The sequence below is a fragment of the Plectropomus leopardus genome, chromosome 12 (assembly GCF_026936395.1).
Source record: "Plectropomus leopardus strain MGB_pleo_1.0 chromosome 12, ASM2693639v1, whole genome shotgun sequence".
In the NCBI taxonomy this organism is placed as follows: Eukaryota; Metazoa; Chordata; class Actinopteri; order Perciformes; family Serranidae; genus Plectropomus; species Plectropomus leopardus.
In genome coordinates this window covers 33780001-33807858 of record NC_142187.1, presented here as the reverse complement: position 1 = coordinate 33807858, position 27858 = coordinate 33780001, and the positions used below count along the sequence as shown (strand labels likewise).

The following is a 27858-nucleotide window of genomic DNA, read 5'->3' as shown; positions in this document are numbered from 1 at the left end:
GTTAATTCCACTACAGAAGAGACTTGATGATCTCTAAAATTAGGTAGAGAAAAAAGTAGATATAAGGATATCACCGTTGTTTGTTAGCCAAATGAGTTGCTATATTTTGAATATCTGTAAAAAAAAAAAATCCAAAAAATCCAATGTCATGCATCTCTAATTTCAATATATTGCAGAGAAAGCACATATGAAACATGATTTGTGGTTCCTCCATCAGAAATGTTTTGAGCATTATGTTTGAAATGAAACTGGTTATCAACCAAATGAGTTATCATCCCTAGTATTTACTAAGGCCTATTTCTATTTATTTTACTTTAGATTTCAAAAGTTGTGCAAAAATAATGGGACCAGTATCAAAAACAGAAACCACTTTTCACAATCACATCTTTTAAACTTTTATTTATTTAACAATTTACACAACAGAACAACAGTATCAACTATATGCTTAAATTTAATAAAAGAACTTAACACTTTATCATGTGGTTACAGTATAAAATCTATAAGACAAATGCTGTTTCATTAGAAGTCAACATTTTAATACTTCATCATTTTCACGACTAACAAAACCTTTTCCTTAAAACACATTATAGTAATAAATACACAAATGGAATAACTGCTTTCCTAAAATCAAAGGACTAGGAAACACACTGCTCATCTTATTTAGTGCTTTTCCTTCGGTTGGCTAAATGTTACAAACACCGTCCCTTCCTCGTTGCTCAACACTTTATTGTCAAAAGGGCGCGTAGATCTTCGGATTAATGGGGACGTCATGACTTCGTATCTGGCCGGACTCCCGACTACTTCGAACAGCGCTGACGATTTGCTGTCAGACTGTTTGGTGACAAATGTCGAAGTCACAGAAGAGACAAACACGTTGCCAAAGCCATCGGTCTCTTCGTATGTTTCACTGACGGTCTTTCTGCCAACTATTCCTGCAGGTTGCTCTGGAACGGTTTTCACTTCGAGCACGCTGACCTTGCGTCGTGCAGGACTGTTGCCGTTCTTTGAGGTTTCAACAGCAGCACACTCTTGTGCCAGATCACCATTTCCATCAGAATCAACCTCCGTTTTTGGTTTAAAAGTTGACATGGGTGACTTCGGTTGTTCGGCAGGCTTTCTTGCAGCTGAATGAATGGAGATGAATGATGGGGAAGACTGGGAGGAGGACTGTCTGATGAGTGGCTTATTGTGTCTGGGCACCTCTTGTTTTGAATCCGAAACTGTTTGCGTATTCCCATTAGATGCCTCTTTGATTTGCCCTGATTTGGCCTTGCTTGACCCAATACTTATTTTCCTAATGTTGTTGGCGGGTTGAAAGTTTTGCTCCGCTTTCAAAGATTCGTCAAAAAGTCCTGACAACCCTGTGATGTCAGCCTCGGATTTCAGATTAGAGACAGAGTATAAAGCCTTTTTTATTGCCTCTTCAATGTCAAGGAGTTTTGCCATCGTTTGTTCCTTCAGATTCATTATTTCCTTGCTTGCCTTTTCAAGATCTTCAAACGCTGTCTCAACTGAGGAGATGCTTTCTAGATCATCGTCCTGTGTCTCTACTTCAACTTTCTTTTCCTCCAATTTACTTCGCTTTCCACTGGAAACCATCCAAGCGGGGACAGTCTCATATAATGTCTTAAAGGAGTCTACATTGCTGGTCTCTCCTTCCATCTCTTGCACTTGAGACAGGATTTCTTTGAGTTCCTCTCGTTTCCTCAAATTTTCAAAGATCTCCATGGCCGCTTTCACATTTCCCTTCATGATCTCCTCCTTGTGGACAGAGAGCCTTTGTCGTCTTTCGTCATCTGTCTCTTTTACTTTCTTCTCTCTTAAAACAACTTTGTCCCCCAATGCGGATTGCTTTTCGTCATTTTGCCGTGCATGGCATGTCTTGGTCTTTGTTTGCTGTGCATCCTCAGGTGATTTCTGTTGTTGTGCATCAGTTTTGTTAGTTTGTTTATGGTCACTAACATCATTTATCACTTTAACCTTTTTGGACAACAAAGGGGCTTGTTTGTCTTGAGTTTCCTTTCTTTCAAAGTTTTGTAGAGCAGCCTGCAAGCTCATGTTCATCTCATGTTTACCATCTTCTGCGTAACTCTTCATGCACATTTGTATTTCTTCAGCCGCGTTGATTTTCTTTATTACATTTCTCTCCATTTCCACTTCAGTGCTGTTTTGTATCATTACTTGGCAGTCTGGAGACTTTGAGTGTGTCGGTGGACTTGTGTTATTTGAGTTTTGCAATGCTTTGGTGCAGTTTTTGTGGGATGTTTCATGCAAGGTCTCTTTGCTGATTTTGCTGTGTGTTTTGGCTTCTTCAGGAGACAGTGTAACAGCAGGTTTGATTTGTTTTGGAGAAATCACTGCACTTTTGATGCTGTCTTTAATCGGGCAAGCAACTTCAGGAGCTCGTAAAACATTCGGTTCTTCCACAACTACTGATTTTGTCCATTGTGGCTTTGGCGGTAAAGCTGGCTTCTGCTCCTGTGGTTTCTCGCCTGTCTTAATCGGGAGTGGAGGTGGAGTTACATGCACAGAGCTGGATGATTTAGAGTTTCCATTTGCTACAGGGTTGGGTGTTGAATTCTGTGTTGTAATGGGTGGTTGTCCTTCACAGGTTACTGAAATTGAAGGAGACAATTTTGTGTCAGATGGAGGCATAGACACCACAACACACTGCTTGCTCCTCCCTGAACAAGCCTTCCCTGAATTCCTATATATCATTGCAGCTTTATAGTCTCCTTTGGATACATTTACACTAGACTTCTCAAGAGATTGCAGAGCCAACTGGACATTACCTCTTACAATATCTTCTTTATCTAGGAGCTTCTGCTCTGTTGCTGCGCTCTGCAGAGACCTAATAGCTGCCCTCACATCTCCTCTGATAACTTCTTCTGTCTCATCTTCTGTTGTCTGACCATTACACTCAAAACTTACAAAAGGTGGCAGTGATTCTGGTGCACAGTTACTGACTATAATTGGCTGACAAGCCTCAAAGGAAACATGGCTTTCCTGATCTTTCTCACTGACCTTTGGATAAGTCTTGATTTGCTGGCATCTGGAGGAAGACGAACATGTGGATTGCATCGCTGCAGAGGAGCTTTCCTCTTGTGCTGTGACGTTCAGGTTGTATATTTTTCCAGGGACAATGACGTCACGCTCCACATGCATGCTTTGCTGCTTTGCCATTTCCAGCGACTTTTTAGCTGCTTTCACATCTCCGGATATGATGACCTCTTTCTGCGCTTGGCTTCCTTCTGTTTCAGGCCCCGATAGGTCCATGTCATAGATAGTTCCCGGCGTAATGATCTCCCGCTCCACACACATGCTCTGCTTCTTTGCACGCTCTAATGACTGCATTGTCGCCTTGATGTCGCCAGACACTATTTCCTCTTTATCCACCATGACAGGTTGCTTTACTGCAAGTTGTTGCTTTGCTGATAAGATATCACCAGGGATTATTTCTTCCTTTGGAACAAAGTTTTCAACATTGACAGAGCACTCTGACGAAAAAACCTTTTTGGTGTTCTTTACATCCCCTGGTAAAACGTCAGAAATAGTTCGCTCCACCTGCTCTTTCTGCTGACAGAGACTTCTCTTTGCCTCCTTCACATCCCCCTGAACTATTTCAATGTGCTCCTCAGCCAGAGGGCTGTGATCGACCTCATCTGCTGATGCGTCAGTGTGAAGACTTTTCAGATAATGCAGATCTCCTTTCTCAATGCAACTTTTGAACAAATTCACATTTCCCTTTTCGTTTTCATCCACTCTACACGACGCTGCAGTCCTCTGACTGTTGGCAGTAGCTAACAGATTTCCAATCGTAGACTTTACATCTCCTCTCTCTATGACGTGACTCTCGGTTTTGGTTTCGGAGTTGCAGATTAGGGAATAAACTGACATCTCTCCTTGCCCTCCTGCAGTTTCTTGCATTATGAGTCCTTTTTTCAAATCCTTATCTTGAATGAGCAGTTCATCAATCATCTGGATGATGTTTTGTATTCTTTGATCCTTCTCGATATTGATAGTTGTGGCTGATTGGTAGACTGGGAGCTCCACTACTGTGGTATTCACTTTACCTTTCTCCACTTCTCTAAGAAGACTTACTTCGGGCTTAAGGGTTGGTTTGAGTAAGAGTTGTATCATAATGTTCCTGATGTTGCCCCCAACAACCTCTTCATTCTGGATTTGCACACCCTTATTGCTCTCAAGCAGATATTTTGCCATGTTCACAGTTCTCCTCTCATTTGCTTCGATAATGATGCCGCTTGAGTGAAGGAAGCTCATTTCATACAGATAGGACAGGGTGTCAGCAGCACTGTTTCCAGTGATTTTGTCCAGAGGAGTGGTCTCAAAGAGCCAGGTAGTACACCTCACATCAGATTTTGGTATCTCCTCCTCGGTACCTTGCACTGAGGCGTCCTCGGGCTCCTTGATCTTGTCCAGTGGCTGTGATTCAAATAGCCAAGTGCAGCGTTTCACGTCTCCTTTCTGGCTGTCTTCTCTGTGGACCGTTTTTACCGGGCCTTGCTCCTGAGGTTCACCTTTCAGACTGTCAATCGACTGATTCTCAAAGAGCCATGTGGAGGTCCTGACATCTCCATGTTGGACGTCAGTGACACTAACCATCCGCATAAACTTCTGACTTGACTGATCAGATTCAAATATCTGTTTATTGAGCTGCACATTACTGCTTCCCAAGTCTTCAATGACCCTGACCGAGGGCTCATCTCGGCTGGTAAGGGAGTCCAAAGGTTGTGTCTCAAACTTCCACCTGGCTGATTTGACATCTCCTTTCTTGACGTCTTCTTGGGTAACAGCTCGGATCACGTAAACTTCCTGCTCAGCCTTGATGGCATCAAGAGGTTTCGTCTCAAACATCCACCTTGCGCCTCTCACATCACCACTCATTATCTCCTCTTTTTGCACAGTTGTAACTTCGTGAAATTGTCCCTCTTTGTCTCTGATTGCATACCGTGGCAGGGACTCAAACATCATGGTACTCGACTTCACGTCAACATTGCTCACAGGTTCTTCTACAGAGTCTGACTTCTGCTCAAGGGGTTGGTCGTGGATTTTGTCCAATGAGGAGGTTTCAAAAATAAACTTTTTGTTCTGCACATCCCCGCTCTCCTCCCCACTGACTCTCTGAAGGTTTGCATCATCGTTGTCCTTGTTGATCTGGTTCATGGGACAGTTTTCAAACATCCAAGTGAATTTATGTACCGAACCCTTTTCAAGGTGTTCGTCTTGGATCAGCTCATTAGTTGTTGTCACCATTTCTAATCCTATTTCATCGAGGGACTGGGATTCAAAAAGTTCTTTGACTCTTGAGACATCTCCGGACTGAAAGTTGACCTGGCTGACACGTCTCACATTTTGTTCATAATTTGCATCCTTTCTTATTCTGTCCAAGGTTTCTGTTTCAAAAACATGTTTGACTGTTTGGACATCAACCTCCGATTGGACAGAATCCTGAATTGTGTTGCACAGTTTCAAATTGTACTCCTCGCCGTCTTTGATGCTGTCCAGAGGCTGTGATTCAAAAAGCCAGGTGATGGACTTGACGTCAGTATTGTCAATGGCTTCTTTGTCGCTTACTTTTTCAGATTTGTCGTACAAAATGTCCATTGGTTGCGTCTCAAATAACCATTTACATGTTTTGACGTCACCTTTGCGATGCTCCTCTTCTACAGAAGCATCCTGCTCCGCCTGGTTGAACTTGGAATGGATCCCATCAATTGTTTGGGTTTCAAACAGCCACTTTGCCGTTTTCACATCGCCCATCGTATCCTCCTGTCTAGTGATGCCTTTGATCACTTCGACATTTCCTTTTCCCTCTGCAAGCTCATCTAAAGGCTTGGTCTCAAACATCCACTTATAATTTTGGACCTTCCCTTTGATTATTTCTTCTCGGCTGACTGTTGTGACTGTGTGGAGGTTTCCAGAGCTGTCCTTTATTGCATATAAAGGAGTAGCCTCAAACATTGCCTTGTTACCTTTTACGTTTCCAGCTTCAATAGCTTTTTCCTCAGCAGTCTCTCCGTCTGAATGAGCAATTTTGCTCAGAGGAATAGTTTCAAAAAGCTGTTTGAATCCTTTGACGTCGCCTTTTTCAATCTCTTGTTCCTTGAACGAGGTGGTCTTTTGGACGCTGCAGCTTTCAAATATTTGTTTTTTGCCTTTGACTTCTCCTTGTTCTTCAGCGGAAAGGGTAACTTTCTTCAAATGGCCAACTTCATAGCTATCATTTAGGGTCTCCATTGGCTGAGTTTCAAACAGCCAAAGAGAAGTCTTGACATCTCCCGCAATGATTTCTTCCTTTTCCAAAGACTTTTCTTCCGAGTCTCCTTTTAGTGCTGCCAAGGGCTGCATCTCAAAGAGCTTCCTCTTGTTCACGACATCGGCCTCTGCTGCGCATTCAGCCACCATCCCTTCAAACCTGCCCACTCCCATGACCTCTTTTGTTGTGTCAAATGACTGAGTTTCAAACATCCACCTCTTTTGATCAACTCCTCCTCTGTGCCCCTCTTCCAAAGATATACCCCGAATTATTTTCACCCCGTCGGCTCCCTTATTAATCAGGTCCAGAGGCTGGGTTTCAAAAAGCCAGCGTGCAGTGCTGATGTTGCCGCTGTTGATCTCCTCCCTGCAGATGGATTTAATCTCGTGGATATTGCCACTGTTGTCTCTGATGGCACAACACGGCTCTGCCTGGAAGAGTTTTAAAGTCTTCTGGACGTCTCCTTTCTGCTCTTGAAGCTCGGATTTCAGTTTAAGGAAGCTGTGGTCCTCGACGGAGTTGCAGCGCCCCAAGTCGCTCAATGGTTTAGACTCAAAAAGCAGCCGAGCCCCAGTCACGTCTCCTGGTTGGATGGGTTCTTTCAGCACAGCTTCAAACAGTTCACCTTCTTCTTTTGTTGATTTATTTAGAGAATCTAAAGGCTGGGACTCAAATAGCCATGTCGATGTTCTCACATCTCCTCTGACAGACGCCTGTCTTCTGGCGGACATGTGTTGGGTGTCGTCGATATGTTCAAACATGGAGGAGGTGCCTCGGACGTTTCCGCCTTTTAACTCTTCTTCATCCAGCAGCTTCTTGGTTGCATGAGGGTCCCCGATATTGTCCAGAGTCCAATTCTCAAAGATCCACCTCATGGACTGAACTTCACCTTGATAAGCTGCATCCGCCTGAGTTTTTTCTGACTGCACCGCCTTCATTACCTCATCGTCCACGGCGTCATCGAGACTTGCCCTCAGGTCTGGGTGGATGTGTTTAAAGAGCCTCTTCAGCTCACTTTTCTGACGTTGCTGGTAGAACGTGGAAAAGGTTTTTTTCGGTGGAGGTACGGGCAGACTAGTTAATGCTGATGGCCCTTCATAGTCGAGGGGTCTTGGTGGTACAGGAGGAGGCGGGGGGGGAGGCAGGTCGTCTTCATCATGAGATGAATGTGAAACTGTGACTTTCCTGGCTGCTTCAGCCATCTTTAAATGAAAGACAGATGGGAGTAATACTGTCAGGTTTCAGTCATCAAAAACAGTATTAGAAAACATGCAAGTATTAGAATGACATGCGTTTTAGCAAGTGAACTTACTCTACCTTTTGTTTGTGCTCGCTTGATGTTTTTCACTGCAAACCATCCTCTGTCACACCGGGGTTAACAAAACACTTCAAAGCTGTTAGTAAGCAGACATCACACAGACAACGAGTCTGCACTCCAAGTGCACGAAGTTACAGTTCAAACAAAACATCTGCCTTTGGAAATATAATTTTGCATTAAACCAGCATGAAATTCATTTTTTGGCCACTCGGGGGTAGTGGAAACAAGCTAAATCGCACTGCATTGTTCGACTCTACCTGACTCCTTTTTGATACTTTTCGCAATTTGGCCGTTTTTGCTTCCTCAGCCTGTCTGAAAGCGGCTTTATGCACTTTCATTTTTAATTTTTTTTTTAGGTTTACAGCCCTTTAGCTCCCTCTTTTTTCCTCCTTTCTTTTTTGGCATCCCAGTTTATTGTGCAGGTCCTGGCATTGCAAGGAAATTTACTCCAACATTTACTAATAATTATTTTAGTTAAGTTAATTTCTCAAGTTAAGTTTTGAAAAGAGGGAGGATTATGAGAAAAATATCCAAAAATAGGCAAAATTTCCCCAAACTGTATTTATAATTATACTGATTTATATCTAAAATTATGTTGCATGAAAAATATGACAACATTTTTTCTGCTCTTTTTAGGTTTTTTTTTTTTTTTAACTTTTCATTTTGTATTTTCTTGTAGCTTTTTTATTATTTGTTCACTAAATTTTGAGTTACTATTATGTTGCATGTTGAGTTCTTGTATGTAGGTCAAAGGTTAACTGTCTTTGCTCATACAAGCAAAATAAGTCAGTGGCACAGCACACAAACTAAAAAACAGTGTAGGAAGGGCTGAAAATACAGTACCTTGCTGTTTTTAGCTCTCGTTCCTGGAGTATTGACGAGTTCCTGTTGAAAAGCAGAAAAATAAAGATTTAGATCAGTCTGGATCATGAGTCAGTATATATATATTATCACTGTGCTGCACATGTGCTAAAGTATTCGATAAGTTTAGTGTAAAATGTTGCTCCCGTTGATGCAGAGCATTGTGGTCATTCCCTGGTGAGGCCCTTGACCTCGGTGTGCGAGGAGGAATGAGAAGCATGTCAGGAACTCACGGGCTGTTTCGAGCCTCCTGTGGAGTCGCTGGCTGCTGCTCTTGACAGATAGAGAGCTGATCTGTCTCTCACTGAGGAGGAAGTAGATATCCTGTCTCTGCTGTGTCTTGCTGGCGTGCCCCCCTTAGTCAGTGACGGACTATATTTATCGTCTGCAATGGAAAAGACAAAATAAATCCACTAGTATACAAAAATTGCACAGTAAGCTGACAATAGCTGAACTGAAATAACATTTTGGAATTTTGGTATTTCTTTTTCTAGTTCACATCTGTCGACACACACTTGGAAAAGTAGGACTCATGTTTCCCAAAATAAATCTAGAGTGTGTTTAGTGCCAGCAACAAGTTTAATGATAACGCCGTGTGTGTATTTATATGGATGTTGGAATCTTTCTTATCACTGTTGGAGCCCCCTATTAACCCTCTGAAATCTGAGCAAAGTGTCTTGATTTCTGTCAAAAAAAAACATAAATGAAAAAAGAAATGGCTTAAAATTGGCAAGAAATTACTTTTTTTTTTTAAGTCACAATATTACCTGAAAATTAACAGGAAAGAAAGAAAGAAAAAAGAAAAATAAACATGGAAATAACCTGAAAGAAATTGTATGAAAAATAAATGAATAATATTTTTTAAAAATATTCCTGTGATAATTATAAATATAATTTTGTAAACATTTTTTCCCCGAGCTTTTAATTTAAAAAAAACAACAAAAAACAAACACACAAGAAATAATGTTTGGAAAAGTGCATAAATATTATTATTACTACTTTTTAAATCTTGACTACAATCATTATTATTATTAATAATAACAACAAAAATCATTTTTAAAATATAGTTTTGTGGACATTTTCCCTAGATATTAAAAAAATAATTTTCTAAATAACTTAACTTCTTGGAACATTTCTTGCCAAGTTGCTTTTTGCCTTTTTTCCCCATGTTTTTGAAATCAAATCAAGATCAAAGAAATCAAACTAATTTGTTTGGGTTTTGAAGGGTTAAGACTTGTTTAAGTCCCTGAGCACACATACCTTGTGCAGTATCAGTATCTGGCCTCCTAACAGTGATTTTGAGAGGTCTGACAGACAAATTACTTTCACAAACTTACAGATGATTTACTGCGCTAAAGACAAACGTTGTAACAAACCAGTGAGTTTACAGAGGCTCTGATCCCAGTAGCTGACAGGACAAACAGGCCCACACAGCCTGCCTGCTGCCTGGGACCGTCACCAAACCGCATGCCATGGACCGACCATGACGCCCAAGAAGAAAAACAAAAAACAGCAACTGCTAGCTCAGCTGGAGTGACACAGATTGTTTGCACATTGTTTGTGTGAGCTCTCGGCCATCAAACCATCAACACCTGACCAGAGGAATGTGGCTGCCGGACCTCGTGGAAAACATGGAAATGATCTGCTGTGTGTTATTTCACCTGGTTGTTTTACCCTGCAATTATGCTGTTTTATCATTGATTTAAAAAAATACATTTAAAAAAGTAAATGTGGAGTAGGCAGTGTTGTGCTCGAGATCAGTATTTTTTATGTTCTTGGGAATTACAGCATTTTTACAGTCTTGTCTCACACAAAGAAGTTAAATTTCAAGATCACAGCTGCAGAGATTTCACTAAATTGCCTCTGCATTGTCTGATTTAGTGCACGGACACATGAGCAAAATTAACACTAGAGAATATTCACCTCCCATTGGCTTCCATTCAACGCGAGCAGAGGGGGTGAATAAAACATTTGCTTACGGTGGCAAAGCTTTTTTGCATCTTCACATCACATGAAGTTCAACTTCAGTGAAATGCAACAGCAAAGTCACCGCCTCAAACTGCATTTAAGAAATGCGTGTTTAGGAGACAGCAGGCCGGTTTCTATTGAAGTTCAAATTGCGCAAATTGAAATTGCAAATATAAAATACCCCTAATGGAAACATATACAGTAAATTTCGGAGAAAAAAAACCCTACCATTTATGCAAAACGTTTTTACACTCTTGTGATATTTCAGGTGATTCGAAAAAGCCATATTTTGCAAAACACTTTTTTTGGCTCGGTCACATGATGCTATGGCTATGTGCTCGTCAGTAGGAACTCGCTCCCTCATGATGCAGCAGCAGCCACAAGAGCTGTTAAAAAAACTTAGACCCAATGCAATAAAAAGTTAAACTAGACTTTTCACTGCATCTAATGATCTGCTGCACCGTCTCTGCCCAGAGTACACTCTGTGTTCCAAGAGTCTGGCACAATGAATAACCAAAGGAGATATATATATATATATATATATATGTATATATATATACATATATATGTATATTCCAATAGTGGTCCTAACAGACAGTTTTGCTATAAAAAATAAAAAAAATAGAAAATCAATACAAAGATGTTTTAATCATGGCATGCCGTCACAAATAAATATGAGGGAAACTCTGTCACGTACTGCTCACATTCAGCGCAAATCTTTCCCTCAGTGGAAACAAAGCTTTATTTACTTTTGTTTCACAGATAAAAAACAAATAAATAAATTTGGATAATAATAAGAGGAAAAACTCCCCACAAAATAGCATTTAAAGTCATGTGTTTGCTAATATATTTGTGAGGAAAATGTCTCCGGCAAAGGAAAATAGTTTTGTCTCTAAGCCTTGTAAGTTCCAATGAAGCCAAATTTGTATTTGTGTTTACTGTCTGTTTTATTTGTGTTTTAGGTGTTTTTAGAATAAACCGAACTTGACTGAAGAAACTCAGGTGTAACAGCAGGGCGACGCAGATGCACGACTGCTCAAGTTAAAATGATCACGACGGCACAGGTAAGCTCTGGGTAGAACTGGCGCACAACTATTAATTCAGCTTTTTCAACTGTATTTTGATTAAGTTGAGTTTTTTTTCCTGTTTCTAGTCATTTGTCATAATTTCCTGTTTTGTTTCGTATTCTCTCCTTTGGCTCATTTCACATTTCTGCCCTTATGTGTTTCCCACCTGTGTGACGCCATGATAATTGTCACCCGTCCCTCGTTACTCCTCACTGTGTATTTAGTCTGTCCTCTGTCCTCTTAACCAGTTTGTCTTCGTTCCTCAGATTTTCAGCCTTTACTCCTTGTGAAACTGCTTTGGGTTTTCAATCTTGTTTCGTATTTCTGACAATGTCTTAGTATTTCCTGGGGACCTCAGGTGATTTAGAAATTAGAAATTATTCCAAATTATAAAGAAACTCTGGATTTTACTCAAATTTACTGACATTATCCGCCTGATATGATGCATTTGTGACTACACTCTACATAACACTGGAACATTACACAGCACTATGCCGTGTTTACCTCCTTTTTTCTTTTAACTGTGGCATAAAAAACCAGAAACATTTCTGCCACACATTGTCGCGTCATCCATCCCATCATCTTTTGAGCTGCCCATTTCCAACATGCCAAACAGTGAAACACTGATTTGTGAAATGAAACTGTCATTCATAAATTAATGTTTTACACCCCCTACTGTGATTTTTGCAGAAGAAGAGACCCATGTGGATAATTCAGCATCCAATAAAAAACTCCTGAACTTCTGGATCACAAATGAGGTGAGCGAACATTAGCAGGTCATGTACGAGCCGCTTGCTTTCAGTTTGCCAAACAGCATAGGAGAAACGCTGATTTTAGACGTGAAACTGCTTAATTCAGTATTTTTAACAATTCATACCGCCTGGTTTGTTTGTTTTGGAGAGGAAGAGACCTCTGCGGATATTTCGGCTCCCAGTAAAAAAACCCTAAACGCTGAACTTTGAGAAGTTTCAGCTGGTTGCAGCCTGCAGTCCTCAGCACTAGGTGCCACTAAATCCCCCTAAATTGGATCTTTAGCTTTTTTTGTACAATTTTGTAGAGTTGTGGTTACAGACTCTTTCTTTACATCGCTACCCTCATGTTTTAGTGCATTTGGTTTGCCCAAAAAAAGGGTGTAATAAACAAAATTAACCCCTTGAAACCTGGAGCGACATCACTTTTCTTGTGCTGCTTTAAGATGTCTTCCACAAGTATTTAAACCTTTGAACACTAAGCATATCAGTTTGATTTCTTTGAAAACATAAAAAAGGTAACAAGCAACTTTGTAAAAGATTTTCTACAAACTACAAGAAATTAGGACATTGAGAAAATCCTTTTTTTTAAGCTTCTTTCTAAGTCTTGTTTGCCTTGTTTGTTTTTCATTTTTTTATTTTTATTTTTGTTTTGGTTTTTTTTAGTTATTTTCTTGTACTTTTTTAAAATTTCTTGCTAATTTTGGCGTCATTTCTCCTTTGGCTTGTAGTTTCCTTCTTCCCATGTTTTTAAAAGAACTTAAGATTTTTTCAGGTTTCAAAGATGAATTTGATTGATATTTCTTTTTTTTCATATTTCTATAGATGTTGTGGTAAAATCTTTTGGCAAAGATAATTTTGTGTGTGTGTTAATGTGATATCACACCAGCCCTAAACTGAAGTTCAGCTGGTTGCAATCTGTAATTCACCGTTAGACACAACAAAATCCTCCTAAATCTTACACTCTTCACATTTCTGGACTTCAACACAATCAGAAGCTGCAAACAGTCGATCAGTTTTAGTCCCAAATGTGATGAAATATTTCAACAACAACAGCACTGTGGACAATTTGGCCAGAGGTCAACAGCTCTGGTGCTGCACGGGCCATCCAGCTGTAACTAATGGCCTCCTCTTTTCACACACTAAGCCCTCGCAGGACAAAAGGACGGACCAGCAAGCTGGCGCCTCTCACGAGTCCGGACTTAAACTATTTTCATAGATGGGTGAGCAGACAGAATGAGGGAACCGAGTGCCGTGCGCGTCCCGTTGAAGTCCTCGCCCGCTCAACGGAGAGGTCAACTTCACCACTTATCATCGCTCGCTCTGTGTCAGCAGCTGAAACACAGATCTGTAAAACCCGCTTGTTGGCGAATCAGAAGCGACTCAAGGACTTTTCTGTGATTCCCACACTTTGAAAACTATTTCTGCTGACGTCTCTTTGATCTGGGCTCATCCTCCAGGAATGAAGAGGAGCTATTAGCGGCTCAGTAATGTGGGGGCGTTTTGGGCCGCCGGCAGCTGTACAAATGGTGGTGAAATGCAGTTGCTATTTGTTCTTCGCCACCACCACCTTCGCCACCATCAGCTGTTGCCGATCGTAGCCACATTCACAGACTGTAATGAAAACCAGCGTGCCAAAAGGCTGCTCATACTGGGAGGCCCCACACAGCACATCGACCCTTTTAAACCAGAACAAATTGGTTTGAATTATTCTAAAAACACGGGGAGAAGGCAATAAGCAACTTAAGACACGGCCCAAAAATAGCAACACATTAATTAAAAAGTTACATGAAAATGACCTGAAAATAAGAAAAAGAAAAAAGAAAGAAAATGACCTAAAAATGTGTTGATAAAAAATATTTATTTTATATATTTATTATATTTGTCAGTATAGAAATGTCATAATTAGAAATATAGTTTTTCTGAATATTTCCCATATTTTATTATTATTTTTTAATAATCTTTCCCTCCTTGTTAAAACTAACTTTTAGATATTTTTTTTGTTTTAAAGTGTCAAAAAACTTGTGAAAGGCAAGAAAATTGATTTCAATCCAGGTTTCAAAAGTAATGTCAATTTCAATTTTTGTCTCAGTATAATTTGTGTGAACAGACTGACAATGCATATGTTAATAAGTAATCTGTAAATACAAAATAACTTCCAAAAAATACAGAAAAAAGTTTTTTAAATGTACAAAAATATTTTATAAATACACTAAATACACTAATTCTAACAAAAAAAATTAAAGACTGTAAAATGCAAATCTGGAAGCATTATATTAAGAATCACAAATTAAAACTACATTCAAAAATATTTTTTTGAAAGTTGTAAATGATCAGATATATGCTACTACTTTTCAATTATTTGTAAATTTATTCACTTTTTTGAGGAGTTTGTGTATTTGCAGCTCTGTTTTTATACTTGCAGAATAGTTTTTTTAATTTAATATTTGTTTTTTGTTTTTGTGTTTTATATTTACGGTCACACATCAATGCGCACATTGTCAATCTGTTCGCACACAATATCGACACAAACGTATCTCCATATGAGTGTTCCTGATGTCTGACCTCCCATTCCAGACATTTCGGAGGATAAAGGGATGAAAACTGATAGCCACTTAAGACTTAATGAAGATGCCAGTAAGGTCAGAGTTCCTGTGGATCCTTAAGTCTTAAAATTCATTCATCTAAAAATATAATTGGTATTAAATGTCTTAAATCAATCTTTCAAAAATTGTAAAATAAATAAATAAATTAATAAATATTAAGAAATGGGAAGCAAAAAACATTTTTTAATTTTTTGGGAAAACAAAATAACCAAAATAATTTGATTTTTTTTAAAGCCATAATAAATCATTTCAATAGACCGCCAATTTTTGTTTGCAATCATTTTCGGGTAGAAAAAACTTGCGCTTGTACATTTTTACATGAAATTAATGGCGCTAAGCAAACGCTGCCTCAACTGAAGAGGCTTTAGCCGCCTAAAAAAATCTATATTAGTTCAAGTTTACACTATATTGAGAATATTTTCTCTGCTTTATCTTTTCATCAGAGAGCCTTTTCCTGCAGGGAATTGAAAGCCACCAGACTCCACTGATGAAAAAGTAATTTTCCTTTGCAGAACACTGGAGTTGCTGCTTTACTGCTGCTAAAATCAGGAAAATGTATTTCAGTCTTTTAAAAAAAAATCAAAATTGTAAAACCAATTTAAATGGCACACAGTTATCAAAATAGTTGCCAACAAATTTTTAGCTGCACTTATATTTTCATAGATTGAGTGCAAAATCTAAATTTGTAATGAAGCTAAAATGAATAAATAATTATCGTGAGGCAAAAAGTACGATAGTTCCCTCTGAAGTGTGGTGGAGTAAAAGTAGAAACTGCCATGACATTAAAATACTCAACTAAAAGTACCTCAAGTTAGCAGTTAAGTACAGTACTTGAGTACCTGAGTACTCCAAACATTAAACATCTGGGCAAAATATTCCCAAAGTGATTGATTTTTGTTCATGTGATTGTGGTCAAGTACTTTAAGTGACATCAATCATAAAGATATGACCATTAATAAAAGCAAAATCGAAAGCATTCAAGTTGTTTTGTCCCTTTTTGATCAAATTTTCCAAGTTTTTAGAATAAATTCCATAATAAATAAAGCTTTAATTTTGCTTATAATTACAAATTTGGAGATTATTTTAACCATTTTAATATCTGAGCAAATTGGCTTGAAATCTTTCAAAAATTAGAAGATACAATGAGGAAAAAAATTTAAAAAATGAATAAATTTAAAAAATAAAAACAGAGTTCAAGAAGATTACCTAAAAAAATGGAATAAAAAAAAGAAAATATTTTTTTAAAGGAAATGACCTAACAAAAAGCTCAATAAAATAATAATTTTGTGGAATGATTAACAAATATTATTATGATTAGGGCTTTTTTCCCAAGCTCTTTTTAAAAATATTTTCCAAATCTAATAATTTCTTGCAATTTGAGAACAGTTATTGCTAAGCTTCTCATTGTTTTCATGTTTTCAAAAGAACCAAAGCAATTTTCTCAGATTTTGAAGGTTTAAATCTGAACGCAGCGCAAGAAAAGTGATGTTGATCCAAGTTTCAAAGGGTTAAAACTAATTAAAGCACTGGCTCAATGTGAAACTGTAATATTTTGAATATTGAGCTTAAATATCAGAAAGGAGCATCCACTGAACTCCGCGTTAAGTCCACTTATCTCACGGATTAAAAATCAAAATAAGGTGCTGGAGTATGAAAACAGTTACATCTTTCTCAGTCATTGTACTACAGAATAGAGTAAATTTTGGCATCAGTTTTCAGTAATACTCACTGAACTACCATCCAGCGCTGTTGCCTGTGTATCTCCGCTGTGATGTGTGTCTCCTCTCTGTGACTGAGCTCTCTCTCTGTGGCCTCGGTGACAGCTGATTTTTATCAGAGCCCGCTGCCTCGGTGGAGGGCTGTGGCTATTTTGGGAGGGTGGGCTGGCGGCTGCTGCTGCTCGGCTGAGTCAGTCACCTCTGTTAGTCACCGAGGGACTGGGGCTCCCCTCCACCTCCCATTCCCATAGCTACATTGTCACCCACTATAACGGGCTCTGGGTGGGTCCTGCAGTATGTGTGTCAGTGGGCGTTTGTTGGGATGCATTATAAAAAAAAGACATACCTATTTTGGTAAAGTGTCGCACTGATAACGCTGCTAAAGAGGCTATATCTTATGATTATTGCTACATATATTCCACTGGATTACTCTCGTAGACTGCCTCTGTTATATAAACTATTTGTTTTAACTCAAAAACAGGTTTTCAGGCTGCCTTAAATATTTAAGTTGACTGAATTTGAGAAGACAAGTGTGAATCATTTACAACATTTCCTCATTTTTCTATAGATATTGTGATAATATTGTTATCTTGAAATCCTTTGGCCACAAGAATACTGCAGTTTCAAAATATTGTACACAAGACTAGACAAACTATTTTCACGAAATATAAAAAAAATATTTCTTGAATATTTGTCAACCCTTTCAAACATGAGCAAACTGGTTTGAATCTTTCAAAAGCATGGGGAGTAAGCAATGAACAGTAATAAGACAAAGTCCAAAAATTAGCAATATATTTAAAAAAAAACAACATGAAAATAAGCAAAATAAAAATGGTAAATTAAAAGTAAAAAAACAAACAAAAAATACACACAAAAATAAAAGTGCTGAAATTAAAAAAAGTATATTTATTTTATGCATTATATTCTATTTTTTCTGTAACATATTTTTAAATATAAAATGATTACAATTATAAATATAGTTTTAAAGACTTTTTCTCTATTTTTTAATTTTAAAAAATCCCCCCCTATTTATTTAAAAAATCATTTTTAGGTAATTTTCTTTTTATTAATTTCTCGCAATTTGTGGTACATTTGGACTTTTCTTCCCCATGTTTTCAAAAGAAATCCAATCAATTTTCTCAAGTTTCAAAGAGTTAAATTATTTCTGTCAGTAATCCTCAGAGATTCTGCTCACATTCCTCTCCGTGTCTTCGTCACACCGCAGATCTTCTCAGGGTCACAGTGTCAACAAGCGACACGCCGGAGCGATATCAGATCCAGGACTCGGCTCACAGGCCAAGGTCTGCGTCACGGTCAGAGCCTCACTCCTATCTTCAGCATGTAAGCCAAATACATATTTACGCCGCCACATCCTCGTCTTTATTTAGCTGTTTCTCCGCCGCTCCCACGGCCAAAAAATCACAGAGGTCAGTGTTTAAACAGCTCAGTCAGGACGGTGACGCTTAAAAAACCTGACTCCTCCATCCTGGAAGGAATACTTCACCCACAAAGTCACTATTTGATTATAAATTACTTGCTCTGTTTTTTTCCACAAAGTTTTTCTTACACAAAAAAGTGCATGAAAAATCCCCTAAAGGTCACGTTTTTGATGAACTGGAGTAAAAGAGGGTCAATTTTTAACAACAGCAAAACTATGTAAGAACATCCAAACTGTGACATAACAGAATAATCCAGGTCTCATTTCTCCGCTCGTATGTTTCGCGCTTCCGAAACACGCGCATTTTCACAAAAACAGTCCCACGCACGATTCTGGGCAACTCATCTACACGAGCTAAGTTTTAAACTGGCGTGCTTTCCCTGCCGTGTTACTTGTGTGCTGAAGCGTTTTAACCCTTGAAACCTGAATTAATTTAGGTTTAGTTTAATTAAAAAGGGACAGTGCAAATATATAATGTATAATGTGTATAATAATATATATATACATATGTAATAATGTATAATGTAATAAATGCACAAAGTGTAAAAATGCCAGAATCAGGCCACAATCTGTTCACAAGGCTCCCTAAAAACAACAAAGAAATAGGGCATATAGTTTAAAAGACTTCTTTAAACACATCAGCAAAAGAAAGAAAAAAACAACAACAAAATGCCAAACAAACAAACAAACCAAAATAAAATGGTTTGATTTCTTTCAAAAACATGGGAAGAAGACAATGAGCAACGTCATAAGACGTGTTCCAAAAAAACGTTTTATAAAAGCAAGAAATTAGGAAAAAGTTACGAGAAAATCACCTGAAAATAAGTGAAAAAAGAGATGTAAAAAAACAAAATTACCCGAAAAAGTGCAGAAAAATAAAATAAAAAAAGCTTTTTTTTCTGTAAAATAAATTCAAACAAGTAGTTATCATGATTACAAATACAGTTTTGTGGGCATTTTTAATTTTTTTCTTTGAAAATTTTCTAATAATTCTACCTTCTTTTTTTAAGACTAATTTTTGGGTCGATTTCTTTATCACCATTTGCTTTTTTTTAAAAATTTGTGTGAAGGGTTAAGCAGCTTGTGAGAGGCGTCTGAACGCAGCACAAGAAAACTGATGTCTAACCAGGTTTTAAAGGGTTAACTAGTAACATTTGATTTTTAATAAATACATGTGATTGGGAAGTACTGCGCATACAACGGATGAACAAGACTTGGATCAAACCACACGAGTTCTCCAAGAGTTTAAAAATGCATTTTGAGATTTTTTTGCTGTTGCTGATTAATTTAATTCATTTGCAGTTTTCTCTGTTTTTGGATTCTCCGCTTTGGCAACACAATTGCCAAATTTTGGCATTGTGCATTTCTTCGAACCATGGATGTGTAACTTTTTTTGTGTTTCTGTAGTTATGTTTCGGCACAAAAAGCCCCTAAATTACGGTTAGGAACAACTGAGTGTAACCGTGACACCAAAATACAGCAGTGAGCTCACGCCTCTGAGGGAACGCTGGCACCGACTCCACCGGCCCTCTCAGATCTCACTGACGGTAAACATGAAATCCAAAACCGCTGCTCACCGTGAGAGTATCTGGACGCTCTGTCGTAACCCTCTGGGAGTCCATTCGTGACCTTTCCTCCGTCCACCTGAGCGGCTCTCTGCGGAGGAACAACATCAGAGGAGTGAAGACAGTTACAGCACACTGCTTTTGGTGCTTCTGCTATCATTATAGGCGAGTTTACGTTAATTCTCAAATTGCACAAATTGATATTGTGAATAAAATAATTGAAAAATGTCAATTTTGAAAAAACTCCCATTTATAAAAAAAACCCCACTTTATTTTATTTTATTTTATTTTATTTTATTTTAATTTAATTTATTTTATTTTATTTTAATTTATTTTATTTATTTATTTTTAAAATATATTTTTGGGCTTTTTTGGCCTTTATTTGATAGCTATCCACTGAGCTGCTGATGCCCCTTTTTAATTTAATTGTATTTTATTTCTGTGTTATTTTGTTTTGTTTTTATTTTGTTATAAGTTATTTTATTTTAAAAAAATGCTTTTTATGAGGATAACTTTTTTTTAAAAAAATGTATTTTTATTTTTTTTACTCACCTAGCCCTTGTGCATCTGTGCCCCTACCAAACCTAACCACTGCGGTGGGAACTATGCATCAACAGGGCGAAACATAATTTAATGGGGAAACACACTTCAGTACAACACCGGCAGTATTTTGAGTAACTAATATGTCAGGATTTTGGCACTTTATATAAAAACTGAGGGTTGCATCACAATCAGCGTAGTAAAATATGCTGAATCATGTACGAAATAGTGACGTGTGCTTATCTTGCAGACCTGAATGTTTGTTTGCTTTGCAGGAGTGTTGTGAGCTCTGCCGCTCTGCAGAGGACAGCGTCTCCCTGCGTCACTGGAGGCTTTGGACTCAAACAGAGCGCAGAGAGCTCTGGTGCCTGAAGAAGACTCCCTCTGCGGGAGGAAGTCCATGGAGCGGCTCCTGGACAGATTACAGCTTCTTCCGGATCCCCAGAGGGCCACACTGTCCCCGCTCCTCCAGCGGCCGTCCCCCCAGCTCTCTGACACCTGGTAAATTGATTTTTTTATGTGTTTTTGGAAAGTGTTTTACTGATTGTCACTTTTATTAGTTACGATGAAAAAGGAAAGAATAGGAGAAAAAGTGTATTACCTGAAGTTTATGTTCCACTTTTTCAGTTCCCCTGAGCTCAGAGCAGCTTTGGTAACTGTTAACAAATTCATTTACAAATTTATTCACACTGGTTTTCTCAAATTACGTTTATATGCAACTAATGAAGAAAAAAGTGCAGAGAGAATTCTGTTAACATGAAGGGAAACGTTGCTCATTAATGTGCAAGTCTTAAAAAGCATTATTTTTGGACCTGCTTTTATTATTAATATTTAACAGAATTCATGATCTTTGCCTAAACTTAAGTGCTTTAGTTGCCTAAACCCGAGACCATGGATGGATTACTGAGATGGCCAACCAAGCACAGGGGCCACATGTGTCAGGGGCCCCCCGGCCCTCACCTGCAAAATGTCACTCAAATTAACACAAACCAGGAATAACACAATTACTTCCAAGAGGCATAAAACAACCCCAAAGGCCAACAAAATGACAGAAGAAGACACAAAATTTCCAAATTTAGACATAAAATCAGTACAAAAAAAATCACAAAATGGCTGCAAATCGTAATAACTTACTAACTTACTACTTACTTACTTCACTGAGGCACAAACAGACCACAGAGATACACAAAACAGCCAAAAAAGACCTCAAAGTGATACAAAACTACTACAAATGGGCAAAAAAAAAAAAGAGGGGACAAATTTCTTCAAAGGGGCAAAAAAACAACTACAAAGAGACACAAAATGGCCAAATGACAAAACATTCCCAAATGTAGACTTAAAACTGCAAAAAATAGTCACAAAACAACCACAAGCAGACACGTAACGCCTACAAAGACACACAAAATGACCCAAAAAAGTCACAAAATGGCTACAAATAGTTACAAAACAACCAAAAAGGACATCAAGTTACTTCAAAGAGGCATAAAACAACAAGGAGATGCAAAATGACCCTGAGGATGCACAAAACAACCAAAGAAGACACAACACCCCAAAGAGACACGAGACAACTACAAATTTTGAGAAAAAAAGGACACAAATTTCTTCAAAGAGGCACAAAACAACCACAAAGAGACACCAAACATACACAAAACGGCCAAAAAAGACACAAAATTACCAAATTTAGACATAATATTACTACAAATAGACAAAAAATAACCACAAAGAGATCCTAAATGACCAAATAAATCATTAACAGCGACTCTTAGGATCAAATTTCCAAAAACCGGACGGCAATTTGTGAGCAGAGGAAGTGAATAAAACACTTTCAGCCATCAGTGGCCTCCACAGGAAAGAGTGCTGTTAATCTCAGCGTGTGAGCATGAAGCCGTGTTTAATGCTGCATGTACGTGTGAACATGCACACGCGGTTTATTGTGCAGAACTCACTGTTGCACCAGCTGAGACACGGACTTCCTGTCCCAGCGTGTGAGAGCCGGCCTGACCCGCGACCTCTCCTGAACCCCAGAGAGACTCCTCAGGGACTGAGTCCTCCGCAGACCAGACGCCTCCATCACGGTCCTCTAACAGCGGCTGAAATCAGGAAACGCTTCTGTCAGAACGTCCACCTTTAACCCTGTAAAACCTGGATCAGCGTCACTTTTCTTTTGAGCTTTCAGACGCCTTTCGCTCGTTTAAATCTTTGAAACTTGAGCAAATTTGTTTGATTTCTTTTGGAATAATGGAGGGAAAGGCAGTGAGCAACAAATTTGTAGATTTGGAGAATTTTTTTTTTTTTTAAAAAGTAGAGAAAAATGTCTAGGGAAAAAAATAAAAAGCTAGGGAAAATTGTTGTAACCATATCTTTATTTGCTATTACCATAAATACATATTCTAAATTATGCTACAGAAAAAATATTATAATTTTGATTCACTTTTTTCAGGCAATTATTTATTTATTTTTTACTAATTTCTTATTAATTTGTGGATCATCTCTTCTTAGGTTGCTTATCACCTTCTTTTCATTTTTTTTAAAAAATAAGCCAATATGCTCAGGCTGCAAGAAAATTACCTGAAAAAAAGGAAAATTACGTCAAGAAAGTGCTAAAAATGTTTTTTTCTTGTTCTTGTTTTAAAGCCCAAAAAATTAGCAAGAAATCAGAAGAAAGTTACAAGAAAATTACCTGAAAAAAAAAGAAAACGAAAGAAAGAAGGAAAAGAAATTTACATCAAGAAAGTGCTTAAAAAAAGTTGGGTTTTTTTTAGTTTTTCCTGTTTCAAAAAACTGCCCAAAAATTAGCAAGAAATCAGTAAAAAGCTACAAGAAAATTAGGTGAAAAAAGCCAAGAAAAAAAGGAAAAGTACAAGAAAGTGTTAACAAAATCAAATGGGCTTTTTGTATCAAAAGTTTAACTTAGAGAATTACATGTATAATATTATATGTATTGTCTTGACATTTTTTCCCATTTTTTTGGTCATATTTAATAACCCCCTCACACCCCAAGGAAATGTTCTGATAATTTCCTTTTAATTTTTTCTTTTCTTTTCCTTTTTTTCAGTTTTGCGGGACATTTCTTTCCAAGTTTTTGTTATTGCCTGTGTTTTTGTTTGTTTTTTTTTAAAAACAATCATACAACTTTACTCAGGTTTCAGAGGTGTCAAAGACGTGTGAAAGCGGCACAAAAAAACAAGCTGCCTCGAAGCAAACAGCTGAAGTTTAACTTCATTTGAGTTATTATGTAACAGATCGTCACACCGACAGTCAGATGACTCTGTTAATGTTTATGAACTCCCGCACTCAGACAGAAATCCCAAAATTACTCCTCACTTTAAGATTGTTTTGTTTTACAATATATGATTATATAGTTGCTAAAAGAGATCCCCTACTCCCCAAAAACAAGATAAAATCAAAGATCTACATTTTGACATGATCATTTTACTATAACCGATCACGATAAAGAAATATAGAAGCTAAAAAGCAGAATGCAGTGATATTATTGTCACCGTAAAAAAAAGGTTTTGCAGCTCTGTTTGCAAAAATGATCAGAAAATTGAGCTCCGTACCTGAAGAGAAGAAGCAGGAGTCACCTGTGCATCTCTGCCTGCGGGGCTGAATTATGGTTCAGCAGCATCTCTCACAAGACCCGGCAATCACCGCCGACCAAAGTCCTTCAGCACCTTGTGATTCAAGACATCCGGACATGAGATCTACAATCACATCATCTGACAAGTTTTTATAATGCAAAGCACGTCGTAAAGATTGAATTCATCCGGTTTTCAGTTTAGGGCCCGCTTTAATATCACGCACAAATCAAAATCAAGCTTTAAAAAATGATACACATATATGTTGTTTCCTAGATCCATCGAGTTTACTTTTTTATATCAGTCCTTATCATAAATATCAAATATGCGTTGATTTTCAGACTTTTTAAATGTCAGGTTTTTGTCATGTTTTAAAAAAAACAAACAAAAAACCCCCACAAAAATGAATTATTTTCAGTATACTACATACCAAGTTTATTTGTATTATTTTGATGAAGACAGTCTGCGATATGTTAATTTATAGCAGCAATATTGATTTTTATACTTTTTTTGTGCATGGTCAAAAACTCGGATCGCTTTGCACACAAAATGCGTTTTTCAAAATCAGGCTATAAAAAATATGAAACATTAATATTATTTTCTACACTCATTGAGTTTAATTTTTAAGCAACATCAGTCCTAATCATGAATATCAAATATTCATTAATTTTCAGAATTTTCACCTTTTGAATGCCAGGTTTTTCCTATAATGTGACCGTGTTATTATATAAAAAAAATGATTTTCAATATTCTATATGTGAAGTATATATATTTTTTATTATCAGAGTCTAGGTTATGTCAGTGATTTGCAGCATGTATTTCCTCCATATGCCAAATATGGTCAAAATGACCTCATCAGATGGAAAATAGTCAAAATGACAAATTCCAAGTCAAAAGCCGAGAATGACACCCAGAAATAAAACAAGTCATGTTTTTCTGCTTTGATGGCTGTAGGATCAAAAATGTCAGTTTGAATGGATTTCAATGGAGCATTTTTTTTGCACGTAAAAATTTAGTTTCAGACTTCTTGTAGGAGCTGATCTGGAAATTCCAAGATTAAACAGAAATACACAATCTTTCCAAAATATATATCATATGCATGAACAAAATTATTAAAAACTGAAGAAAGAAAAGCGTGTCAAATGCACCAAACAGTCCTTAAAGGGTTAAACACATATGTCTGTTGTAGACCTGTGTGTCCTCTGTCAGCTGCTCCCATCAGATGTCCATGTTTCTGTATCTTATGCAAAAACTCAGAGCGGAAGCATTTTATCTGCAGTTCGCTAATTACAAATATCCTCTTTATTACTGCAGCAGGAGACACACACACACACACACGTCGTTCACACACACACACACGCACACGCACACACGTCGTTCACACACACACACACACACACACGCACACACACACACACACACACACACACACACACACACACACAGCTGTTTCACGGTCTGCAGAGACTGATAATAAAGCTGCTTTGGCTTCTCGGCCAGTGCAAGACAGATAAGATCCATGTAACAACATAAAAGTAGCTGAGGACTTAACGCAATCAAAGTTAATTATTAAAGTTAATTAAGGAAGTGAAGCGCCATAAACGGATGCAGAAAATGTAAAAATCACCGCAGGAGATTTTACCAGAATGCAGGAAATTATGAGACAAACCCAAACCCCGAGTTTCACATGTTTGCCCTCCTTAGTGTTCAAACAAAATCAACATAACGTCATCATACAGATGTAAGAGTCAGCACTTTTTAAAATACGGCAAACACATCTAGATTTTACAGCAAGAAAGGCAACTTTAGGTTCTGTTGGTTCTCATGCGTTTGTCATTTGTGGCGATATGTTGTTGTTTATATTTCCAGTGAAAATTGTGATGTAATATAGCACACTTCCTGATGATCAAAGTGCCAGTCAAACCATGTAAATCTCTAAAAGCTGTTTTATTTCATTATCTATGTTTTTCTCTTTAATGTGTTTATTTAGTCTCTTAATAATAAAAACACTTAATATCACGTCACAGCCAGGAGATGGAGCCAGAGCGACACGTGTCGTTACAGAGCATCACAGTTTTATAGAAATAATGACAGCAGAGAGGCAGGTGAGCGCGCAGTCTGACACAGCAACAGTGGCAGAACTAAGCGTTTTTGTTATTGATAATTATTGATTATTGCTAATATTATTGAGTGGGAGGCTATCCCAAAGTTTTTCACCTCTAAAGTCCCATTCTGCACCCTAATGCTTTCAAGTTTATTATTATCATTATTATTAGTAGTTACTTTATTTACTTTAATTAACTTAATTTACTTTATTAGTATTGTTGTTGTTGTTGTTATTGTTAATATTATTATTATTTTTATTGATGATATGATTGAAAGTGGAAGACTATCCCAAAGTTTTGCACACAGTGCATCCTAATGCTTTCAAGTATGTTATTATTATGATTGATTTTTGGTTGTTGATGATATCATTGGGAGCGTAAGGCTATCCCAAAGTGTTACACCTGTAAAGTGTCACCGTGAACCCCGATGCTTTAAGTTTTTTTTGCAGTAATTTTCACTCCAGTTGTGTTGTCAGTGCTTTAGCAGCTGCAGTGGGAGAACAGAGGGCCGATCAGTGAGTGAGTGAGCGTGTGGGGGAGGGAGGGGGAGTCACACACACACACACACACACACACACACACACACACACACACACACACACACACAGCTCAGCACCGGCCGAACAGCTGAGAACAGAGCAGGTCTCCTTCCTCCTCCTGCTGCTGCTGTGTGCTCCTGCAAAGCCTCACATGGAGCCACATGTGACAGCAGCAGAGTACAACTTCAGAGAGCTCAGGAGCTCCCGCTGCAGGGCTCACACACACACACACACACACACACACGCACACACACACACACGCACACACACGCACGCACATGCACACAACTTCAGCCTGTAACTGTGAATGCATCGTGATGCATTAGAGACGTACAGAGAAACACATCTCTACCAGCTTCCCTCAAATGTCTTTTGGGTCTGCGCTGCATCACAGAGGCCAGTTTGTAAGTGTGTAAGAAAGGTCAGCGCAGCTCTCTGGCTAATGTTGACAAGAGGCTCATTGTTGACGGGGGAATGTCAAACCCGATCACACAGCTGCTCGGCTGTTACGGCTTGTGCTGCTCACATGCAGCGAGATAAGATCGCTGCTGTTGAAAGCTGGAGTTGTGTAACCTACTTTGCACTCTGGGCTGCAGCTTGACTTTTGCAACATTACTGTAAAATGCCGATAATGCATGCACGATGCACACATGACAAAAAATATAAAAGCAACACTTTTGTTTGTGCCCCCATTTTTCACAGGTTTAAGATTAAGGACTTTTTGATGCACTCCATAGACACGTTTCTCAAATTTTGGTCACAAGTTTATAAAAATCCATATTAGTGATCACTTCTCCTTTTCCGAGATAATCCATCCACCTGACAGGTGAGGCAGATCTGACTGAACTGCATCATTACCACACAGGTGTGCCTTTGGACTCTCTAAAATGTGCAGTTTGATCGCACAACACAATGCAACAGATGATGCAAGTTTTGAAGTCCACCAGAGCTGTTGCCTGTGAACTGCATGTTCATTTCTCCACCGTAAGACGTCTCCAACCAGCCTCACAACCGCAGACACATTCAGGATCTCCTGCAGAGTCTTCACCTGCAGCGTCGTCTGAGAGCCGCCACCTGAACAGCTGATGCAACAAATGGTTCCCACAGCCGAAGACTCAAACTGTCAGAAACCGTCTCAGGTCTCATCGTCTTCTCTCCGGGGTCTTGACCTGACAGATGTTCGTCATCACGCTGTGACACGATTGACAGCTCAATCCTTCAGCTTTTCTAGACTGTTTTTTCAACATTCACCGAGCTTTATGACTCAGTGGTTGGTTGGGTTTTATCTATGCTGCTGGAGGATGGGGTTTTAGGGATTACCCTGAAAGTGCTGCTGTTCAGAGTCGAGCCCTGAGGTGTTTTCTTGGTGCACATAAGTACACTGCAAAGTGTGTCGTAGATGGGGACTCGGGATGGGAATCCTGTCTTGTAAAGCAAAGATGTGAACTGGTTCGGCTCTGGAACCGACCTGTTCAGTTGCCAGATGAAGGCTGGGATCGAGCACACGATTACCTTTGGTCAAGAGACGT

General features: G+C 38.4%; 1 protein-coding gene and 2 long non-coding RNA genes across 5 annotated transcripts in view; 2 read left to right on the top strand and 1 right to left on the bottom strand.

Moving 5' to 3' along the window:
- LOC148188138 (uncharacterized) overlaps positions 1-15138 on the top strand; it is a 16314-nt gene extending 1176 nt beyond the window's left edge. Inside the window, exons 2-3 of one of the 2 annotated variants that reach the window (XR_015778229.1) lie at positions 11387-11488; positions 12182-15138. This is a non-coding gene — a long non-coding RNA (uncharacterized LOC148188138). Of the gene's footprint in view, positions 1-11386; positions 11632-12181 lie in introns of those variants that run through there. The other variant, XR_015778228.1, reaches the window with a different exon arrangement.
- xirp1 (xin actin binding repeat containing 1) lies at positions 371-23774 on the bottom strand. Of its 2 annotated transcripts, XM_088085901.1 has the most exons (8): positions 23668-23774; positions 22054-22197; positions 20709-20763; positions 20360-20605; positions 19580-19658; positions 8690-8841; positions 8439-8480; positions 371-7479 (listed from the first exon to the last, which is right to left on the bottom strand). In XM_088085901.1, the coding sequence occupies exons 2-8, from the start codon at positions 22176-22178 to the stop codon at positions 661-663; spliced, it is 7518 nt and encodes a 2505-aa protein (XP_087942027.1). In that variant the 5' UTR covers positions 22179-22197; positions 23668-23774; the 3' UTR covers positions 371-660. The 2 variants fall into 2 exon arrangements, with proteins under 2 accessions (XP_087942027.1, XP_087942028.1); XM_088085902.1 differs by lacking the exons at positions 19580-19658; positions 20360-20605; positions 20709-20763; positions 22054-22197; positions 23668-23774 and adding an exon at positions 16576-16808.
- Positions 17656-27858, top strand: part of LOC148188137 (uncharacterized) — an 11891-nt gene continuing 1688 nt past the window's right edge. The window contains exons 1-3 of the long non-coding RNA XR_015778227.1: positions 17656-17877; positions 20383-20608; positions 27195-27858. The exon at positions 27195-27858 is cut by the window's right edge and continues 1688 nt beyond it. This is a non-coding gene — a long non-coding RNA (uncharacterized LOC148188137). The remainder of the gene's footprint in view (positions 17878-20382; positions 20609-27194) is intronic.